The sequence below is a fragment of the Pogona vitticeps genome, chromosome 6 (assembly GCF_051106095.1).
Source record: "Pogona vitticeps strain Pit_001003342236 chromosome 6, PviZW2.1, whole genome shotgun sequence".
Lineage (NCBI taxonomy): Eukaryota > Metazoa > Chordata > Lepidosauria > Squamata > Agamidae > Pogona > Pogona vitticeps.
Window position 1 is genome coordinate 76,475,311 of NC_135788.1, and position 22,596 is coordinate 76,497,906.

Below are 22,596 nucleotides of genomic sequence, written 5' to 3' on the forward strand. Positions count from 1 at the left end.
CAAAGAAGTTTCTTGTCTACCAGTGCACACACTACACTCATAGATCAGCTACAAATTGTACTTGAATACTAGCAGTACAGTACATTCACAGCAGAAAACTAAGAGTAAAAAAGAATTGTGCCAGAGTGTTCTTTTGCACCACATGAAGTACTGATATCACATATGAAGCAGGCTTGATATATATCTTTTGCGTAAATCAAGCCTCATTTACTGCTAAACTTACCATCTGTCACTCCTTGGTTTCCGAGGTGATCAGTGCTTACCTAGGCACACAAAAATTATATTCACAATGCAAGTCCTATAATGTTAGTTACAAATAAAATATTTGCATAACATTTCTCTGTGCCATAATTCTGAGCAGAGATGGGGAAACTCTTGGCCACATATTGACACACAAACATATATATATATCCAACTGGAGGCCCTCATTGGTTTGTCACCTTTGGTCTTGATAATTTTTATCTCTGCTCAGTGATCAAAGATCTTTCACATTCCTATGCTGTAGTGAGGATTTCAAAGACCTCAATTTAAGATTATTAAAAGTGTAATTGCAGTACAGTAGAACCCCCTTATTCATGGGGTAATCCTCTGATCCTCTGACAATATTAAAAATATTAAAAGAAAAAAAAATCAGAAAAAAATCTATTTGCATATTTATTACTAGAACCAGCCATTATTTGTGAGTGGAGAATACATAGCATGGTCTCTGTCACTGTCTAGTGGCCAGTTCTTGTAATGCATTTGAAAATAATTTTTTTCCTAGATTTTTTTTCCTTTTGCCATGCTCTCTAATATAGCATTTACTATTTTCTGCAGTTTTAAGTATCCACTGGGGGTGGGAGGCTTGGAACCTATCCCCAATGGATATGGGAGGCCTACTGTATGGGGAAATTTTTCAAATGGGGGTTGCTGCTGGGGCAGGCAAGCCTATTCAACTTCATTAACATGCTATGATTCCCTCCTCGAAAATTTACCCTTACCTCTTTAAAGGGTGATTGTACTCCAAGTGAGTATATGTATGTGTGTGTGAAAGAGAGAGAAATGAGAGAGAATGAATGAATGAATGAATGAATGAATGAATGAATGAATGAATGAATGAATGAATGAATGAATGAATGAATGAATGAATGAATGAATGAATGAATGAATGAACTGAGGTCTGGGCAATCATGTCAGGGGTTCACAAGGCCAAAACTCTATTTTGCACTTTAGGTGACTACACTGTTCACTGGTGTGTTTCTATCAAGAAACACAACAGCAAAACAGTAGAGACAGGAAGGGAAAAAGGAACAACAACAGAAGCCCAAGAGGAGCATCCCACAAGCAGGACAACAGAAGTGTGAGGGACAAGTGAGAAGACAGCAGTGGTTTCATTTATAAAGCATGACAAATTTCCATGAAACAAGCCCCTATTTTAACACTGAACCTAATAGGGAAACAGCTTATTTTACGACTGCCATCAGAAAACCAATTAGGTTGGCTAAACCAAGGTCACGGATTCTACCTTTCCACCCTCCACTCAATTTATTTCTTGCTCTGCTGCCGCCAGCACAAGAGTGCTGAGGGAGAGAACAGCTGTGTTTCTGAGAGTCCACTGAACTCTGCTCTGTTTGGCAGGTTGTCGAGAAGACGATTGTGCTAGTGGAGAGAGACAGTCATCACCCTGCACCTTCTCGTCCAGCCTATGTGTACTCCCATCAGCCTGCACAATAGCTGTTTGAAAAGTTATCAGGAGCATGACTAAGCCAAGGAAGATACTGTGCTGCACAGGGCAGGCTCACCTTGCATGTATTCTTCCTTTTAATTCAGTGGGTTTGAATTCTGTGGGTTTAATGTTTGATAGCAACCATATTTTATCTTAAAGGTTTGGTCCTGCCCTCAAAGCACACTTTCAGCATAAAATACTATTAGGATGAACACCGAAGCAGTGGAAAAAAATGACACAAACAAAACAAAAGTCAGATAAAACTAAACAGTAGATGTACATATTTATGTTGCTAGTCCTCATGAGGAGGCACACAGGTATATGTTCATCCATGACCAATATTAAGGATAGACACTATAGATTACTTACTGTTGTTTTGCATTGAGGCCTGGGAGAAATTGGAAAAACTGTCTATTCAAAAATTGGAGAAAAGGAAATACAGTAAATACTAACATTTTAGGGGGAAAAGCTATAGATTACTAAAATATGTCACTATTTGAATGATTTTTTTTGTCTAGACGTTGAAATCACATTTGACAGGATACCCCCAATTACAAAAACAATGTTCATGTACTATAATAATAAATGTTTTATTACGGTCATTGACCAGCAAAAGTAAGCAACATTACTTTAATTAGGAAACATAAAATCAATCTAAAAGCACAAAAAATCTATATATATATAACACTGCATTCATACATCTTATTAGATATCTTCTGCCTCCCTATCATATGCCTTGTCTATGAGCTATTGTAGCTTGCGTAGAACAACATAATTGTTACTTAGAAGCTCATAGAGCCTGTATGATCATTAAGGCCTCTATGTGTATACACCAATTTACAGATACTATGGCTGTCCTTTGGGTGGCACCTTTCCTTCATGGATTTTGATTGCAGCAGGACAGAATTTAGCTACTTTTGTCAACATATCTGAATTTTGGTTTAGCGAAGTATATCTGCCAGAGCATTGCCCTGTCAGCAAAAGCAATGTGCAATGCGCCTCTGATCATCCAGGAAATGCCTTTATGTAAGGGTTAACGAGGACTTCTCAAATGCCAGAATAAAAAGCACAATGAAGTAACACATGGGAGATGGATTCGATCTCACCAGAGTTACAGGGGCATATACGCTAAGTGTAAGGGATGCTGTTATACTTCCCTTCTTGGATTGCTGATGGAAGTGTACTTCATGTACTATATATGGTAACTTTCTAAAATCTAAGTTAAATGTTACACACAAACAAAATTTCAAATCTTGCAAGAGGAGACGCCGCTTGGGGAAGCATTGTGGAAACTTCCCACTCCTATTCCCACAGCTTGGAAATGCTACTTTTTTTGGATTATAATTTCTAGAATCATCTAGACAGCATGGAGATCTTGAGAGTTATAGTCCAATGAAGCAACATTTCCAAATTCTGACAGTCCTCTCTGCAGCTTCTTTGTTATCAGGTGTGACTTGCTCAAGTGGTTTTTAAAACAGAAGAGGCATCAGTCCTGTTTATTTTTTTGAACTTCCACTCAACTTCCACTCTCTTTCAAATTACCTGCAATTAACTCACATTTTGTACATGGTGAGTAACTTTCAATAACTGTCTCAAGTTTTCCATGTTTTAATCAGCTAGAAGCATAAGACGCAACCCTAACTACCCAGGTGGCTGAGAGCCAGCAAAGCTAACACTAGGTTGCTGCTGAATTCAAAACCCTCCCCACCGAGGGATATTAGAAAGGACTTACTGTAGGACTACCTGCACGTTGGCCTACCTTGTGCAGCATAATGGCCATGTCTCTGCTCTGGAGGAGGCTTAGATCTTGTGTAACTCATTTCCTCAATCACTCTGTCCCTGTCCCACTCCTTTTTTGCCTCTTCTTATAGGCTGAAGCCTGCCAGTTAGCACATCTTTGAATTATGACTGCACTTCTGGCTGTCAAGCAAGATTGCTGAAAAGATGTTCAGGTTCTTAAAAGAGCTGAAGAACTGCCTGAAGTTTATCACGTTGGAGCACTCTATTTCCAACAACAAGAAGTCCCTGGGAAGCCCATGAGCAGAATGTGATGGGCACATTCATCCACTCTCTCTGGCATCAGCTACAGTGGCTTCATGTAGCTGTCACAACCATCTGTTGTCTTTCATAGAACCATCCTTCAGGATCCTTAGGTTTATGGGACCAGCAAATTGCTAAACACTGTGATGAAGTTGAATGGACTTACTCCTTTAATGTATACCACTCGGCCCGGGGGACCTGGAGGTCCGGGTGGCCCAGGCAAACCAGGGAAGCCCTAGAAAGAAAGAAAAATGCAGGAGGCACCTGGAATTATTCTTATATTGTGGCACATGTGGTCAAATGAAGCAGAATGGAGAAAGGGACTGAATCATTGCCTCTCATTGAATAAAACTAAAACCCACTTTTTGAAAAAAAAAAAGCATATGAAACATCATTAAAGATAAACAGAAAAGAGTTGTGAGAAACTGCCAATATCAGGGGACAGGGCTTCTAGAGGGTTTGCATACCACATCTGCTGGAATATGCAGTTTTTCATGTTAAAAGGAGAAACATCTGTATCACCAGGAATATATTTGGAATGTAAACAAGAACTTCCTTTGAGTGTCTAATTATAGAGTCATCCATAACAATGGAGAAACTATTATAAGCCCTGGAAAGATGTATATGTTCGAATGTATATTTCTCAGCCTGAATGTAGCCCACCAGCCACGTATGGAGCATACTAAGTGCTTGCCAATTCAGCACGATGGCAATTTTAATAGGAAAGTGCAAGGGAAACTCTGCCTCAGGGAATGCAGGCTTGGTGCCAGTATGGAGTATAGAATCATGCTACTGAACAGCAATAAAATGTATAATAAAACATAATCCAATGTCAGGTTTATTCTGAGACCTGAGGCACACCAGTGGATTCTCAAACAGCTATAAGGCTGAAAACAAAACCTTTGCAGCTGAAGGCTACCACTGAGATAGGCTGAAATGAAAAGCACAATGATCAAATCGCCAGTTTGAAGGCATTTCTCTATGTCAGCCAGTCATATATCTATGAATTCTTCCTGTCACAGAAAAACACATCACTTAATTAAAATACCTTTTAAATGCTAATTTTAAAAGTAACTATAAAATACTATGCATTACATGAATCAATTACAGTGGTGCCCTGCTTAATGACAATAATGTGTTCCAGCAAAATCGCTGTTAAGCGAAATCGTCGTCAAGTGGGGAAAAAAAATCCCCATTGGAATGCATTGAAAACTGGTCAATGCGTTCCAATGGGGGAAACACCTCATCGTCCAACGAAGATTGCCCATAGAGAACCGCTGATCAGCTGTTCTAAATTGCTGTAATGCAAAGCTTCCATCCAGAAAGCAGCCATTTTGAAAAAGGAGGGAAGCCATTTTGCAGAGGGAAGCCATTTTGTGGAGCCAGAAAAAACATCATTTTGCAAACAAACGGTTCGCGAAGCAGGCTCCTAATCGACGTAAAGCAAAAAACAAAACAAAAAAAAACCAAACCATTGGAACAATCGTTTTGCAATCGCAATAACGATCGCAAAAATGTCATCGTCAACCGATTTCAACGTCATGCGGGGTAAGCGTCTAGCGGGGCACCACTGTAATTACATAAACTATTCCCCTTATTTACATTATGTCTGAAAAGCAACTCTGTTATCCTCCAGTCTCTAATTTTTAACAACTTGTTACAGAAAACCATGTCATAATGCATCACTACCAAGCTCTGATTCTGGCCACTGCTGCATCTGCTTACCCATTTACTAGAAACTCTTCATGTCTATGAAACTTACATATAGTGTTACACCTCGTTCACCTTTTACGCCTTTCAGTCCATTCAGGCCAGGGCGTCCCTGGAGAAAGAAACACACACACAAATAGTGTAACTCACATATATACAATGGATATACATATAACAGTAAAAATTTACATTCCCCTGCTTGACATGAAAATATATACATACAGGCCGGCCAGGAAAACCAAGTTCTCCTTTAGGTCCTAGACGTCCAGGTGGCCCCTAAAGAAAAACAGGAATATGAGTGGAGAGAAAGAAAAGCTGGAGAAAAGCGACATATGTACAAGACATATAATGATGCGTTGTCAGGTCAATTCTGATTTATGGTGCCTCTTTTCGGGATTTTTTTAGATAGAAAGTATCCAGAAGTGATTGACCAGCCCTTTCTTCTGGGGGCACTCTGCGACTGTGCACCTTGCCCAGTCTTCTGGGGTGCACACTGGGGAACTGAACCCTCAGTCTCTGGCTCTGCAGCTGGATACCTTACTGAGCTATCCAGCCAGCTCACATACAATATACATAATTTTAATTTAATTTTAAGGATGCTTGCAGGTAAGGCTTTCATTCACGTTCCCTGCTTCATTCATGGAACTTTCTGGGCGGATGCGTATGAGATGACATTGTTGGCTCCCATATGTAATCTTCCCATGATTTCCTATTGCTTCTTCCATCTTGTTTTCCTATTGTAAAAAATCCATTGGAGAAGAAAAGACACCATAGTTGTATAGTATCCTTTGACAGGTGGTGCTAGGAGGAAATGTGTCTGGAAACACTCTTAAGCTGTTAGAAAATCATGCTACATTACATGTTTTATTCCATTTAGGAACTCTTAGGCCCTCTAGTCTATACCTATTTTGGAGTAAAGTTCACCGAAATCTGTTATGCTGTTATTACACTACTCAGATGTACTTTAGTAGCTTAATCAATTAAATGTGCAGAAATCTGAATAAGTAAAAAATTCATTCTTCTGAAGGAAAACAACATAGATCAGGGTATTCAGAAGTAAGTCCCTCAGATTTCAAAAGGGCGTACTTTTAAGAAAATATACAGAATTGCCAACTGCCGTCTTGCAACCTACTCAGAAACACCCATTGTAACCCTTGTCCTTGATGGTGGTAGCTAATCATCATTTGAATTTGCTGAAATGTTGCTGCAAAGTAAAAGTGAAGCAAAGATCAGCAATAGTTCCTGCATACAAAGAAATTCTGAATCTCTGTAATGTTTTGGGCTACATCCCTATGGTAACATAATTGTGGACTCTATCCTTGTCCATGTGATATTGAGGTAAGAGATTCTTACCTGGATTACCTCTAACCATGTACTTTCAGTTACTGTATAAATGGGGCTGAAGTTTTTAATCTACTGGAAATCCTTGGCTTTGAAATGAATAAGTCACATTTTTAAAAAGCATATTCATCGTTGCTGACTGTATCAGGATGAGCCTCTGTAGTTAAGAGCATGGTTTGCTAGACATTCTGGAATTGCTTTAGGGGAGATGTTTTGATGCTGTTGTTGTTCACCTTAGAACTGATTATTGCTTTGCATTTGATCCCAATATTTTTTGTGTACCTCTGTATATTTATATATTCCGATGTTTTATTTGTGTCTGGTCTTTTGACGATAATAAAGTTTTTAAAAAAAGAGATGGCAGGGAGAAGAAAACTTTAAATGTAGTATAGAAAAAGGAGTTGCCTGCATGGCACAGAAGTGGACTAGACAAAGTAGTCCTTCAGAAGTACAGTATAGGTTGATTGAAAATGAATACCCTTGGAAAGCTACAGGCCATGTTAGGCTGTTGTCTGAAAGCATAAGGCAGCTTCACTGGCTCACAGGAAAAATATGTGTCTAGTATCTACAGTTCTCATAAATATTGGCAAGTCATTTTCAACACTGAAGGAAATGAAGTCACAGGTCACGGATTCAGGAAACGTGGCATGATGAACCACACTTTCAGAGCTATACCTCCAGGTGTTGCCCAGGACACACCTCAGAGAAGGTATCTGAGGAAGAAAAATCTCCTTTTTAAAAGTCATAAGTGAAAAGCAGCCTTTGCTTCTTGCTGCCTTCCTATGCACATTTGCTTGGGTCCCCTTGTTTCTCTTTTTGTGGCATGGTGAGGCCTGTGGAGGAGGTTACCATGCGCTCAGGATCCTTGTAAGCTTGGCTGAAGGGTGATTGGCCAGGAAAGATTCAAATCCAGATGATCAGGAAAGGAACTGGCTGTTGGAAACCTAAGACAATCAGAGGATGGCTGGGTGGTGCAGGGGGCTGCTTGGTAGGCCAGAGAGAGGTGGTTTTCAATCTGGTCTGTCAGAGAGGTTCATAAAGGGCTCCTTGGCTTCTCTCCATTCAGTCTTCCTTTGGAATTTACCTGCTCACTCACCCTTTTGTATGAGTTGCATGTTGTTTAACTGAAGAAAGGTTAATAAGGTGCATACGCTGGCAGACGGATCATCCAATGCAGGGATCTGCTCCTCATGCCACACCAAGACTGTTCTGCTGTAACCAATTAAAGCTGTTGCCTTTTCATTTATCCATATTTTATCTTCAATACATTTTTAAATGATGACAATGGTGTGTTTTAATGATCAGGGTAAGGAGGCTAGGGACTCTCTTGCCTGAGTCCACAAACTCATTTTGTGGAGTCTCTCATGATGCAGTAGGTGGTGTGGATTTGATCATGGGAAGAAATTTTAGACACAGGGTCGAGCGGGGTGGGTGGATAAGGGAGCCTCGGCAGCACTGTTTCTAATTTGCAGATTAAAAGTAAAAGACCAGAGGAAAACAACTGTCACACGTGTGAAAACAAATTGCTAAAGGATTTTGTTTTTAATACAAGCTTTGTTTTCCATCAGCATTGCTCCTTCCAGCTATCTTTGCCATATAATGAACAGTATTTTTATAATATTTCTATAAGAAAATAAGAAAGAGCATGAACTGACAACAAAATTAAGAAACTCACCATTGGCCCAGGTGGTCCCGTTAGTCCAGGTTCACCCTGTGAGAAAATGTGTTACATTAGTGACCTAAGAGAGCTTTATAACATGTATGTGCCACATTAGGCATGTCTCTGGGGTGATTTTAAAGTGTTTATGTACGTGTGTGTGTGTGTTTTGTGGGTGGTGGTGGTGGTAAATAAATAATCCAATAATGTTACCTTCTGTCCCGGACTTCTTATCACTTCTGTTAATGCCTCAGTTGAAGCAAAAATAGCCCCTGGTTCACCTTTTTCACCCTAGAAAGAGAAAAAAGTGTTAATATAAGAGAAACGGCACCTACTATCTAGCTTAGTGGTTCTTAACCTTGGGTTACTCAGGTGTTTTTGAACTGCAACTCCCAGAAGCCTTCACCACCAGCTGTGCTGGCTGGGGTTTCTGGGAACTGCAGTTCAAAAAGACCTGAGTAACCCAAGGTTAAGAACCACTGATCTAGCTGACAAAATCAGCTGCTTTACACATTGAAGCTGAGGCTAAGCATGAATCTGTTCTGAGATAGTACCTTCAGAAACAGAAGGGCAGGAATGGATAGATCTGCTGTCCTTCAAGTTCTCCTGTTGGTTTAGCCTGCCTGACTTCAATCCAAAAAGTTACTAAAGGGCAGAAATCTGATTTTCATTTCATGTCTTTCTCTACACCTCATGTCTCTTTACCTTCTTGAGCCACATCTCAGTCTCCTACCTTTTTTTTTTTTGCTTGTTTTTATTTTGCTTCTTAAATGATATTTAAGGTTCTCTTTCAAACTGGAATAAGAAAAAAAACCCTTAAATGTCAACATGGACGAACAGAAATTTGAATTTTGGCTGTTTTGGCTTGGGTGGAAGAGGAAACACACCAGTTCAGAAGAAGGCTATTTGGAGATTTTCCTCAACATCAGCAAGGGTATATTATCAGTGTCACTCTTGTAGTGATGTATACTCCTGCTTTGACAGAAGCCCGAGGGATGGGCAAAGTAGTTAATGGTTCTTTTACAGACAGGAACAATCTGGCCTATTAAAAAGCGCCAGTTTCATTCCTTGCTAGTCAGTAGTAGCTGAAGCTGCATTCTGTTGTCACTGTTTGAACAGTACTGGTGCTCTTCGTGTTGAACAGTTTGGAGACACCTCATAATTGAAGCTCTGACAAGTGGCTTTTAGTGCTGTTTCCAAGCAGATGTTGCCTTGTGTTTACTAGACTCTTGCTGGGAATGTATGCTTAGATGCCCTGTAATGTCATATTGAAGGGTTCTCTGAAGTGAGGCATCCCTACCCTGACTTTGATAACAAGAAAGAACTGAAACATTATCGTCAAAGGTGACTAAAGTTCAGATTTCTAGTGCTCTCACAGTAGAGATGTGTGTAGAAATTTATGGGTAATTTAAATGTAATGCTTAAAAACAGGTCTGCGCAGAGCTTTCAGTAGCCAAGGAAGGTTAACAGTTCTAACAATAGACTAGGTTCCTATCTCTTCCCCTCTAAATATCATTTTCAGTGTGATGTGAGCAGTAGATTTGTTTCCTCAGCTTCAGACTGAAGTGAAAGATGGTCAAAAATCTGCACAGTATCAAAGTCAAAACAAAAGAAAGTGTTCATTTTGGAACTTTAGACAAATGCCACGGAAGTGTTCAAGTTTTCAAGTAATCCAGAACATGTTAGCCTTATTCAGGTATTACAGGTTTATCTAACACTTGAGGAGGAAAGTATGCCGGCCCCTTCATCATTGCTCTCCTTATGCAAAAAGTAATAATGCTGAACCAGTGAAATTATTATATGCTTGGAGGCTCCTTATGGAAGCAAAAATGCTAGAAAATCAGGGTTCATGCTTACACAGAAAGTCTCCATACAAAAAGCAACTTCACCTCTTCAGATTTGTCTCTCTTCATGTAAGGAACATGAATGCTCTCCTCTTTGTGTGTTTAATAAACATCCTAAGTAATTCTTGAATATTGCTCCTGTGAGATTATCTGGTATCAAACCACCACCACCCATTACACTTTTTTGGCAATTAACTGGTTGCTGCCCAACTGTGGATTTTGCCTTCCTTCTTCATAGATCACCGTAGCTGTCTTTAATCTAAATTCCAAAACAGAGCATAATTCTACATTATTTGATGTATCCAACAGATATGCAAAACCTCAAAATTGAGTAAAATAGGAGAAACAAGTGGAAAGGAGTGGTAGTAGGATTCCCCAACCAATGAAAATCCAAAGCAATCCTAGGAAGTAGCCAAATTAATTCAACTTGGGATTTATCCCAGTGCAAAGCAGTATAGTGGTCTGTGAGTATAATATGCATGGATACCAGATGAAACTACAACACAAATGTGAATTTTACTTATGTATATACACATGCTTTGATTATATTTATAACCTACAAATGGGGGAGGGGATTTTCAAAACCTGGAATTGATAGCATTAGTGTACAACAGAATAAGTGTCACAGACAAAAGTTTATACAGAATGACAGAACATGTAAGTTTAAGAAGTGAATGAAAAAGTTTTTGAAAGTACTTAAGAATGTACTGAATGTTTTTGTTATCACCACCCTTATCACAACATTGACAGTTTCAAAAAAAAAACTTTTCAGGAAAAAGATCCCCATGTTCTATAAATATGGGCTCTATGTCAAATACTTTTGACATGCTGCATTACATGTCCTGATAGCTTAAGTGAACAAGCATAGCTTCATGTGTGCCTCTTCATACATATTAAAATGAATAAACATGGGATTCAATGGATGTCACCTCACCATAAGCACACATGTATTAATCTGCTGTAGGACCTAGAGGTGAATGAACCTGTCAATTCTGTTTGCTCTCCCATCTGAATTTTTAATTTTTTCCCTAGATTCTGATCAAAAATAGCTAAAACAAAATCCATGCTGAGACTGACAAATCCAGCAGTTCTGCTTTCTCCCATATTTGGATTTTGTAAATGTATTATTAACTTGGACCAAAAGTGAAGTACAATTGAATTATCAACGATCCATAATACAGTCCACTGCAGAATCCATGATCTTTTTTCTTTCCTATGCCAATGTAACTGCTAGTTAAAGGAACCAACTGCGGTCAGTTCAAATAGGGACACTTGCACAGAATCCTCCTGACTGGGAACAATCTGTTGACAGCAGAAATCTGGCCCTGTGTGACTGCCTGATGCAGGACTTCCTGATCTTTAGTATCCATTGGATCCAGATCATACCACTAGGTGGGTGGTGGGGCTAACCATTTGGCTATCCTTCTGTCCTCTCCTACTACTGGTCTTCTGTATGCCAACAACCTGTCCTTCTCAGCCTGCCTGCAGTTTTTCTGTCTAATTACCCTGCCAACCCTGCTTGTGATATTTACAGAGTTTGGGATCTAATCCCCTGAGAAAAAGAGTGCCCTCATGGATTTATTTGCAGCAGAGAGAAAGATGTTATTCAAGTCATGAACAATCCATATCCATGTAAGAGTGGTTCTATTTCGATTCCAGAACATATAACTAGACCTTCCACAAGTTGCAAGAATAAATTTACATCGGCCTTGCAACTGAGGAGCTTTAGAAAGTATCAATAACGTTATCTTTCTTTACCTCCATTAGTCAGAAAAGAAGTTCTTAATAGAAGAACAATTTGCAAAAGGAGGTTTCATTTCCAAAACATTTTTTTAAAAAATGCAACAGTCCATGCAAACAGATCAGCAACATTTCTACCATCTTCTTTTGCCACAAATGTGTGAGCTCACCTTTCTATATAAAAGAGGAACTTGCCTCTAACAATCCCACCAGTTGGTAGTAATTCTCTCACACTCTAAACATCCCCATTGTTGGCCTACTACTCGCCTTCTTCTTACCTGCTTTCCTTTCTCTCCCTGTAATCCAGGTGGCCCCGAGTCTCCCTTTGGTCCCCTGGGGCCCTAGAAGAAAAACAACAGACTTTTTGTACACAGGAATGTTACAATTAAGAAGTTTATGCAGGTTGTTAAGTAACTGCTGGATAGCTCAGTGATTTAGGTCTCTGGCTATGGAGCTCAAGGTTGATAGTTTGATTCCCCACTGGGCCTCCTTGACAGGGGCTGGACTTGATGATCCAGAGGGTCCCTTCCAGCTCTGCTTTTCTAAGATTCTGAGATTATAATTAAAATGTTGGACCAAATCAGAGACATCAACAGGAGCCCTATGTTCAGAACTGAGCAGGCTGCTAAATTAACAGTACTGATGAGAATATTTTAAAAAGAGCACGGGCAATTGGCAGCTTAATTCAGGTCCCATGCCACACTTTCCCCAAATATTATTTCAGAACTTTTGCAGGCTGTGGTTCAATCAGATCATGACTAGCAATTCCTACTCCATTGTAGTAATATTTGAGGGGGAAAGAGCAATCTAATGAATTTAATATAGGAGCATTGCTAACCCCAAGTTATGTGATTCAAATGTTACTAGAGCTGTGAGGGAAAAGTCAGATCACAATAGCTCCCATACAGCATATAGATTGGCACACTGCAAGATCATACAAGAGAAAAACAGTAAACACTGCTTTACTTGATCAGGCCTAACCCTCATATGTGCAGCAATGGCACGTACAGGAGAGTAGGACTGTGTTTCAAACTAGGATCCTGAATCCTAGAACCACTCATGGGCCAAGTTCCCTGTTGACATCACCTTGACGGGAGCGTCAAATAGGTGATACAAGCGCTGATGTACATGTTTGGCTTCTCCTCACAAGCAGAAACTCTAGTCAATCAGGATTCCAACAGGCATGGAGAAGTAATAGAAATGATCGGTCTCCACAGAATCTGTACCTTGGTGGTCCTCCATTCCATGCCGGAATTCTGAGCATTATGGCCAACCAGTGGCGCAGTGCTGGGCTATATGAATACTCAGCTGTATGGGCCCCACCCATTCTTTAATTATTTCTGTAAATATGGAGGAAAAGATCCAAAAGGAACTTGAAGCCAGAACTTGTACAGTCAGCCAGATACCTCTGAGAACATTACAAGTAGGGAATGATGTCAATAACCACTGACCCAATTTCATCTCTCTTTCATTTTGCAGTAAATCTTCTGAACAAGTGCAGTTATAATCACTTAAAGTGAGATAAAAGTCATCCAATTTAAACTGAAGGAAACCACATAAGGGGAATAAGACAGCAAAATGTGGACAGATGAGAACTACAATATAGTTTATCCCCAAAGCCACCACAGACAACCTGAACACCCTTCAGTTTTCCCTGTCATTTTACTCAGATACATATTATTTTCTCACTTAATATTTTGAGAAAATAATGTCCCTTTAGAGTCTGGTTGGGCACTATATAAATTCTGCACCATACCCAAAGCAGAAATATTCATGGGACCATTCACATGTTTAGTATTTTAGAAACATAGAACACAGTGCTTACAGGAAATCCTGGCAGGCCGGGCTTACCGTCTGGACCCTGTAAACAAAGGACAGGCAAATATTTCACTCTGGTTAAATGGAGCATGCAGTCTCTGGGCATCTGCTATTTGTGAATGTTATTTCATTTTGAATTCCACTGGCACATTAGAGAGCTTTCTTAATGTGGAATTAGTTGTCAACTGTCTGATCAGCAGAATCCAAGGCTCAATTTGGAACAGGATTAACCAACAGCAAGATGCAGTTCTGTCAGCACAAAGTAGCCTCCATATCATGGGAAATGACTTCCAGATAGGATCCCTATGATTGCAGAGCAGCAGGGTGTGAATTTCTTTTATGGCCTCATTTGACCATGCTGTTGTAATATTTAAAGATACAGGCAGGACCAATCACAGGTGCCTTTGCCACACAGTCAGTACGGCTATACGTAGCTGAACAGTGACTGCGTGGTGACGACCTGCAGCCATGTCGTTGTGAGCCTTTAAGCATTTTGGCAGCACCAAACTTCATGAGAAGTTGACCCCATGCCACTCCAGCTGCCAATTTCTCTCTCTCTCTGTTCTTCAGTTAATTTCTGTGTATAGTACTACAAAACTTCACATATAGTCACAGAATGTATCCTTGGCACCGTTTTTCTCCTTCCTCCATTCTTTCCTTGTGTCTGTTTTTGGGGGCAACTATATGTTACCGAGGGGACGTGGTGGCGCTGCGGGCAATGTACGCCTCAATTACTGAAATCTTGTTCCTTAGTAAGTTGACAGGTCTCAAAGTCAACCTAGGGAATTGTTCATCGCAATTCAGTGTATAAGTTGTAACAGGATCAGGATTTGGTCAAGCAACATGTAACAAAGGAGCACAGCTGAGTTAATTGAGGCAGCTGTGGGACAACCAATTTGATTGGAGAATCCAAGAATAAAGCTAGCCAAGCTTACAGAGACAAACTGTTGGGTAGTTTGGGTAGTTGGGCTGTTGGATAGTTTGGATGGTTGTACTGTTGTGTTGCTGGTGATCGTGTTGCTGAGAACTGTATTTACTGCATCGTTGGATGAAGACTTGCTGCATTGCAAGGAGAAGATCCTGGAAGAAGACTATCTCCGTGGTGAGAGGAGAAGACTTCGTGGATGCTGGACTATTTACATTGGTAACAATCTTTGGTTACTGAATACTGTAATTTACCATTGCTAACTGAAGAACTACTGTGAATGACCAGGACTGTATAAAGACCAAGAGAAGCTGTATTTACCCCTGTATATATGGACTTTAATGTAAATAATAGATTCAACACCACAACAGTGTCTGTTTGGTTTAATCTCTGGGCAGTTCACTTCACCATTACGCCCCTGGCGTAGTCTGGTAACGCAGCACCTCTGTCAATTGGTTATGGGCCCAGACAGCGCACCAGACTGCATCCAGGTATAAATTTAAGAAGTTATTGAAGAAACTGCTGAACAGAGAGAGCCAAGTAGTGTGGGCTACAGTCTGTGGTGAAAATGGCCAACGAAATGTCTATGGCTGGACTGTGCATAAAAAAGTTGAATGGGGAAAATTATGCAACTTGGCAGCAGAAGGTTCAGTTGCTATTGCAAAAGGAAGCATTATGGGACATTGTAGAAAATCCCCCAGCAGTCCTAGATGAAGAAAAAAGAGCACTAAATGCAAAAGCTCTGGCTATTATTGGGTTAACTCTAGAAGACCGTCTTCTTATCCACCTGAGAGGCCAAAACTCAGCAAAGAAGGCATGGGAGGATTTAAGGAGACTCTTCGTAAGAGATAACGTTGGAAGCCAGATTCAAATTGCCAGGAAACTTTTTCGAACTAGACTGAAAGCTGGAGGGTGTATGCTTCAACATTTAGAGGCAATGAAGTCAATGTTGATGGACTTACGGGAAAAGAACATCACATTTACAGAAATACAAGAAGCATTTATTATCCTGTCTTCATTAGATGAGTCATATGATCAGCTGGTGACCAATTTAGAAATTCTTCCTCAAGCAGAGCTAACAGTAATTAATATAACAAGCAAACTGTTGGAAGAGGAACAAAAGAGAAAAGATAACAAACAGCTCCGAGACTCCAAACTCACTAATCACCGTGATAAGCTGAAAGAAAGTGAGGAGGAGGGGGACACAGCTGCAAGCATTCATTCTGGAAAACGCTGTTTTTCCTGTGGCTCAAGAAAACATCTGATGAAAGACTGTAAATTTAAGAAAGGAAAAGAAAAACAAACCAGACGCAAGAGAGAAACACTAAGCCTGACTGAGGAAATTTATAACTCTGAACAGGGTGAAGAGTGGATTGTCGACTCAGGAGCAACTGCCAGCATGTGTAAGAGCAAACAGCTAATATTTAACTACCAACCTGTATCCAACCAACAAGTATGCTTAGCAAATGGTGTTAGTGCTAAGGTACTGGGAAAAGGTAAAGTGAAATTACCTTATATTGCTAGACCAATAGATGTTTTACATGTTCCAAATTTGAAGCATAATTTACTTTCTGTGAGTTCATTAGCAAAGAATGGGTTTGTTAGCACTTTCTATGAGAGTAAATGTATAATAACTAGCAAGAACGATGAAAAATTGAATTGCTATGCTAGAAATAATTTATATAGACTAAACTGTACTAAGGCTAACAATGTCTATGAGAACAAATGTATACACAAAGATTGTATTCATTTATGGCATCAAAGACTTGGACATGCAAACTACAAAACACTTAGAAAAACAATTGAAAACTCAGTAGGAGTTAATCTAAAACAATGTAATGAATATGTGAATTGTCAAGCATGCCAATTAGCCAAGAGTAAGAAAGCTCCTATAATGAAACATAGTGATGTACAAGTGAAAAATATATTAGATTTGGTGTCAATTGATGTAATTGGACCCAAAAGTGCATCATTAGGAGGAGCTAGATACATTCTCTCTATCCAAGACCAAAAGTCCAGGTTTGGATACTGTTATCTTATGAAAGATAAAAGTGCAGTACATGTAGAGTTTGAGAAATGGCTCAAATTTGTAGAGCGCAAGACAGGGAAAAAGGTTAAAGTGGTACAAACTGACAATGGAACAGAGTTTACAAATGCCAAATTTCAAGCAATATTAAAGAAAAATGGCATTACTCACAGGAGAGCCGCTCCCTATACACCTACTCAGAATGCCTTTATTGAAAGAAGGGGCCAAACTCTGCAGAATATGGCTGAGGCAATGATTAGGGGGAGTAATCTATCAGAGAAATATTGGGGGGAAGCTACACTTTGTGCGAATTTTTATATTAATATTCTTTGGCACAGTGGAATAAACAACATACCCTACACAGTTTGGACTGGGAGAAAACCAAATTTAAAATTTTTACACGTATTTGGATCTCCTGCATGGGTTCACATCCCAAAAGAAATAAGGAGAAAGGGAGAGAAGAAAGCCAGGTTGATGTATTTCCTTGGATACCAACAAAATAGGAGAGCATTTAGGTTTGGGTTGCCAAATACCAACAAACTTGTGATAAGTAGCAGTGCTTCTTTTAATGAGCACAGTAACTGGGACAGAATATGTAAACCCCCAGAAACAATAATTAAATTGCATGAAAGGAATGAAAGTAGTGAAGATAGTGCAGATGAAAGTGACTCACAAATAGAGCAAGAAATTAAAGGAGAGGTAGAACCTGAGGAAATGCAATCAGATAAAGAAATTCCATCCAACTCAGAAAGGAGGGAAACTCTAGAGGAGGACAGAGAATTACCTAGGAGGTCTAGCAGAGAGAGAAAAACTCCAGACAGGTACAAGCCTGAGACCTACTCCTGTCTCAATGTGGCTGAACCAGAGACATATGATGACATATGTAATATGCCTGAGAAAGAACAAATAAAATGGAAAGAGGCAATGGAGAAGGAGTTAAATTCATTAAAACAACTGAAAGTTTATGAGGAGGTGAAACTGCCTGAAAAATCAAAAGTAATTGGTTCCAGATGGGTATTTAAAAGGAAGGTGGATGCCGATGGTAATGTGAGGTATAGAGCAAGGTTAGTGGCAAAAGGATATGCACAAACTTCAAACGACTATGATCAAGTTTTTGCACCAGCTCTAAGACCAGAGACATTGAGATTTGCTTTAACCTATGCAGCCAAGCATAATCTCATGACCAGGCATGTTGATATAGAAACAGCCTATTTATATGTTGACCTGAAACACATAATTTATATGGAAATTCCACCAGGAATTAAAAATGAAGGTAAATGCTGGATATTGAAAAAAAGTCTATATGGTCTCAGACAAAGTGGCCATGAATGGAACCAACATTTAACTAAAACTTTAAAAGATAATGGTTTTGTGCAAGGAAAGGCTGACCCTTGTTTATTCATAAATAAGAGAACACAAGCTATAATATTAGTATTTGTGGATGATCTAGCCATATTTACCAAAGGTAAGAAAGAGGCTGAAGAAATAATCCAAATGTTAAAGAAACATTACAAATTGAGAGATTTAGGAGAAATAAGTAACTACTTAGGAGTAGAAATAGAAAGAAGTAAGAAAGGATTTAAAATAGCCCAAAAGAGCAAAATATTAAAACTCCTAAAACAGTATAAGATGGAGGATTGTAAAAGTGCAGCAACTCCAATGAACATAGAGTTCGAGAAAGAAGATATTAGTGGCCCAGATTGTGATATTGATGTATATAGATCACTGGTAGGCAGCTTACTATATTTGAGCAGATGGTCAAGGCCAGACATCTCTATAGCTGTAAACCTGCTATCTAGGAACGTGAGCAAGCCGAATGAAAGGCACATGCAATCAGCAAAAAGAGTACTTAGGTATTTAAAAGGGGCACAAAATAAAAGGCTAAATTTAGAACCAGTGGGAGAACTGTCTGTTACTGCTTATGCCGATGCTAATTATGGTAGTGATTTAACAACCAGACGATCAACATCAGGCATGACTGTGCATTTGGGAGAAAGTTTGATAAGCTGGAAGACAGCTAGACAGAAATTTATATCGTTGTCTTCTGCCGAATCTGAGTATGCAGCATTATCTGAATTGTGTACAGATCTAGTTTTCTATAAACAATTGGCACAAGATCTGGGTGTGAATATAAAATCACAAATAAAGGTTTTTGAAGATAATCAAGCTGCCATACAAATGGCAAACTCACCAAATGTAAAAAGCAGATCTAAACACACAGATATCAGGTACCAAAATGTAAAGCAAAGTATAGAAAATGGTTTAATTGAACTGGTATACTGTGGAACAGAAAATAACAAAGCTGATTGTTTAACAAAAGTATTGGGGCCAACTAAACATAACAAAGCATGTGAAATGTTGGGAATGATATAAAGTATGTATGTGAATGTAAAAAAGAACTCTGTATATGTTCAAGGCAATGTACAATGTATGTTACAGAATTGCTATAAACAATTGGAGGAGATTGACAGGTCTCAAAGTCAACCTAGGGAATTGTTCATCGCAATTCAGTGTATAAGTTGTAACAGGATCAGGATTTGGTCAAGCAACATGTAACAAAGGAGCACAGCTGAGTTAATTGAGGCAGCTGTGGGACAACCAATTTGATTGGAGAATCCAAGAATAAAGCTAGCCAAGCTTACAGAGACAAACTGTTGGGTAGTTTGGGTAGTTGGGCTGTTGGATAGTTTGGATGGTTGTACTGTTGTGTTGCTGGTGATCGTGTTGCTGAGAACTGTATTTACTGCATCGTTGGATGAAGACTTGCTGCATTGCAAGGAGAAGATCCTGGAAGAAGACTATCTCCGTGGTGAGAGGAGAAGACTTCGTGGATGCTGGACTATTTACATTGGTAACAATCTTTGGTTACTGAATACTGTAATTTACCATTGCTAACTGAAGAACTACTGTGAATGACCAGGACTGTATAAAGACCAAGAGAAGCTGTATTTACCCCTGTATATATGGACTTTAATGTAAATAATAGATTCAACACCACAACAGTGTCTGTTTGGTTTAATCTCTGGGCAGTTCACTTCACCATTATGCCCCTGGCGTAGTCTGGTAACGCAGCACCTCTGCAGCTAGAGTAGGGCCATTGAATTGGTCAGGATTTCATGAGTCTCCATAAGTCCCAAAGTCTCCATAATTCCCATTGATTCAGTGGGTCTACTCTAGTTGCACCTTACTATGCTAAGCAACGTATTTCAGCTATTATATAATGCAAACTTCCAAGGAACTTAGAAGCAAGACATTAAATAAGTGCAAAACAAGTGGAACATTCTCAGAGAATGAATAAAACAATTCAACAGTGGCAGAATGTGGGAGGAGGGGCAACATCAGAGAATGGTACAGACACAAAGCTATTGAAAAACACTTTACTGGAGAGACAGAAAAACAATGAAGCCATAATATGTAAGAAATGTCAGAAATATGGGGCTCATCTTGACACATCTAAGGAGAAAATCTTGAGGAAAAGAAGGGAGGAGGAATCTGATGGCTTAGTGAAATTATACAAATAAATATGTAGTAATAACTCTGCTATTTCTTTGTAACAATTGCTCTTAATAGCTGTTAATTACTTGAACATCTTACTGGTCCAAAGAGACAGAGTTTTCTCTTTTTGTACGGTGCCCATGTTCAAATACCATGATAAGTTGGCAATCTGTAGGAACAAGATTATGGCTCTAGACTGGAGAGGCAAAGTTTGCTCTATTGTGCAGTGTCTATGTTCAGGTGTCATAATAACCAAACCAGAACTTCTGTTGCTTCCATTTGTAACAAGAGAAATCAGGCAGCATATGCCAGCACACTGTCCCATTCCTTTTAACTGGGTTAGAATTCATAGTATTCCTGGTGCTGCAGAGTATCTACTTATGAACAATACACATCTGATGGTGGCAAAGGACCTCTATGCCTAGGAAATATTGACCAATATCCTGTTGCTTAGTGTAGTAAATTTCAGCATAGTGGGCCCAATGAATCAATGGGGATTTGGTGACTCAACTCTATAAATTCCACTGATTCGGATGGGCTTACTCTATTGCAATTTACTACACTAAGCAACATGATTTTGGCACGTTAAGTATGAATGCATAGAAATACAGAACATCCATTTCCCATGCAATCAAAGAACTGGGACAGTGTGCCCCAGCTCCCTGCCTACTCTGTGTGTGTGTGTGTGTGTGGGGGGAAATGCTGCTATTGGAAGTGAAGAAATGTGCAACCATTCTTGCCCAAGTGACAACATGGCAACAGAGGTACAGACTGTTAATTAGGGATCCCCGGTATGTTCCCTCTTTCTCTTCTCTGTTCCATTGCTTCCTCACCTATAAGCGAATTCTTTCAGTCTTGACTTCACTTCCTTTGCTTTATTCTTTTAGTTATGCATGGAGTGAAAGATAACATCCTTCTTCTCTTCCACATAATGCCATTTCTCTAGTAAAACGTTCTCTTACACAAAGCCAGGTTTTTGTTAATTGTTCTGAATACCTGCTGCCATATAGGCTGTGAGCTATGCAAATTAATGGCAGGTCAGCAGTATCCCATTCTCTCAGATATCAGGGCTAAAACCAGAGTCCAGGGAATGGGCCTCTGTGATGTCACAGAGGCAGGGGAGGGTTGGGAGAGGATTCTATGCTACTGCTACCAGAGCTTGTACAGCCATCAGAAATCACAATGCTGGTGCTTGACTCACCTCAAGATATGATAGGCCCAAATGCATGCACCCAGTCCCTTCCTCTTGTTCTTATGTTTGGGGCATATAAAAGTTGGGTCCATCGTGCCCAAGGATAGGCCCTTCTTGTTAAACTGGGTGAGGCAATTGTCTCAGACAGTGGAATACTGAAGACAGCAAATTCACCCCCACAACTCCGGAAGGACCCAGGTAGATGTGGATGTGAGAAGGGAGCAACACTGCTTGCCAACAAGCCCAGAGGGGAGAAGCAGGAGAAGGAGAATGTCCGTAACTGCCATCGATGCCACTTCTCTTTCTCTCAGAGTAACCCACCTCTTCCTGTCCCAATCCTCTGCTTTTGCCAGAGATGGTGCAGCAGCACAGCCTTCTTCTCATACCTGTGTCTTGACACTGTCATCATCCCCTCCCACAAGGAAAGAAGGGTCGCAGGAGGGTGGGTTACTTTTACACAAGTGCCAGTGATGCAAAGATGGGCATCACTCAAATAAGTCACCACTTCTGCCACCAGAAAGAAGTGGTGGCAGGCTGATTAGGCCTTATGGTAGGGTACAGGAAAATGTCTCCCCATCCTGTGGGGTAATTGTGGGGCTGGCACATAGTTTCCCATCTTAGGAATCAGGGAAGTGTCAGCGATCCTTGACTGAGCCATCTGAAGCCATGTACATAAACACTTTCAAGCTGAATCAATAATCCCTCATGCTAGGGATGGAGGGGGATGCCTTAGCTTTACAGCTAGCTCACAGATAAAAATCATTTGTTATTCTCCTCCAGCAAAGCTCTTGATGAGATTTTTCTCCTCTCTGGGAGTCCTGGAGTAGAACATCAGTTCTCTGAAACTTCTGGTGTTACTCTGGGACCTGGCAACCCCATTTGTGAGTCACCTAAACAAAACGTTTATTTTATTTTATTTTATTTTATTTCATACATAAGAACATACTCACTGGAGGCCCAACAAGCCCTTTGATTCCAGTAACATTAAAACTTACATCTGAAGCATTGAGGAAGGCCTGAAAAGGAAGGATAAGTGATAGATAAAATGTCAAGTATTACTTTTTCTTAAGAATCCCACATACCTCTAAAAATGTCCTAGTATT

General features: G+C 39.8%; 1 protein-coding gene across 5 annotated transcripts in view; it reads right to left on the reverse strand.

Annotated features, from left to right (window-relative positions):
* Positions 1-22,596, reverse strand: part of COL15A1 (collagen type XV alpha 1 chain) — a 202,593-nt gene that overhangs the window by 25,685 nt on the left and 154,312 nt on the right. For 4 of the 5 annotated variants that reach the window (XM_078377611.1, XM_020806775.3, XM_073003912.2 and 1 more), the window contains 10 exons: positions 22,444-22,509; positions 13,863-13,898; positions 12,316-12,378; positions 8,667-8,744; positions 8,472-8,507; positions 5,678-5,731; positions 5,508-5,567; positions 3,912-3,980; positions 2,075-2,116; positions 224-263 (listed from right to left, as the gene is read on the reverse strand). In XM_078377611.1, the coding sequence (XP_078233737.1) occupies positions 224-263; positions 2,075-2,116; positions 3,912-3,980; positions 5,508-5,567; positions 5,678-5,731; positions 8,472-8,507; positions 8,667-8,744; positions 12,316-12,378; positions 13,863-13,898; positions 22,444-22,509 (544 nt within the window). The remainder of the gene's footprint in view (positions 1-223; positions 264-2,074; positions 2,117-3,911; positions 3,981-5,507; positions 5,568-5,677; positions 5,732-8,471; positions 8,508-8,666; positions 8,745-12,315; positions 12,379-13,862; positions 13,899-22,443; positions 22,510-22,596) is intronic. The other variant, XM_078377610.1, reaches the window with a different exon arrangement.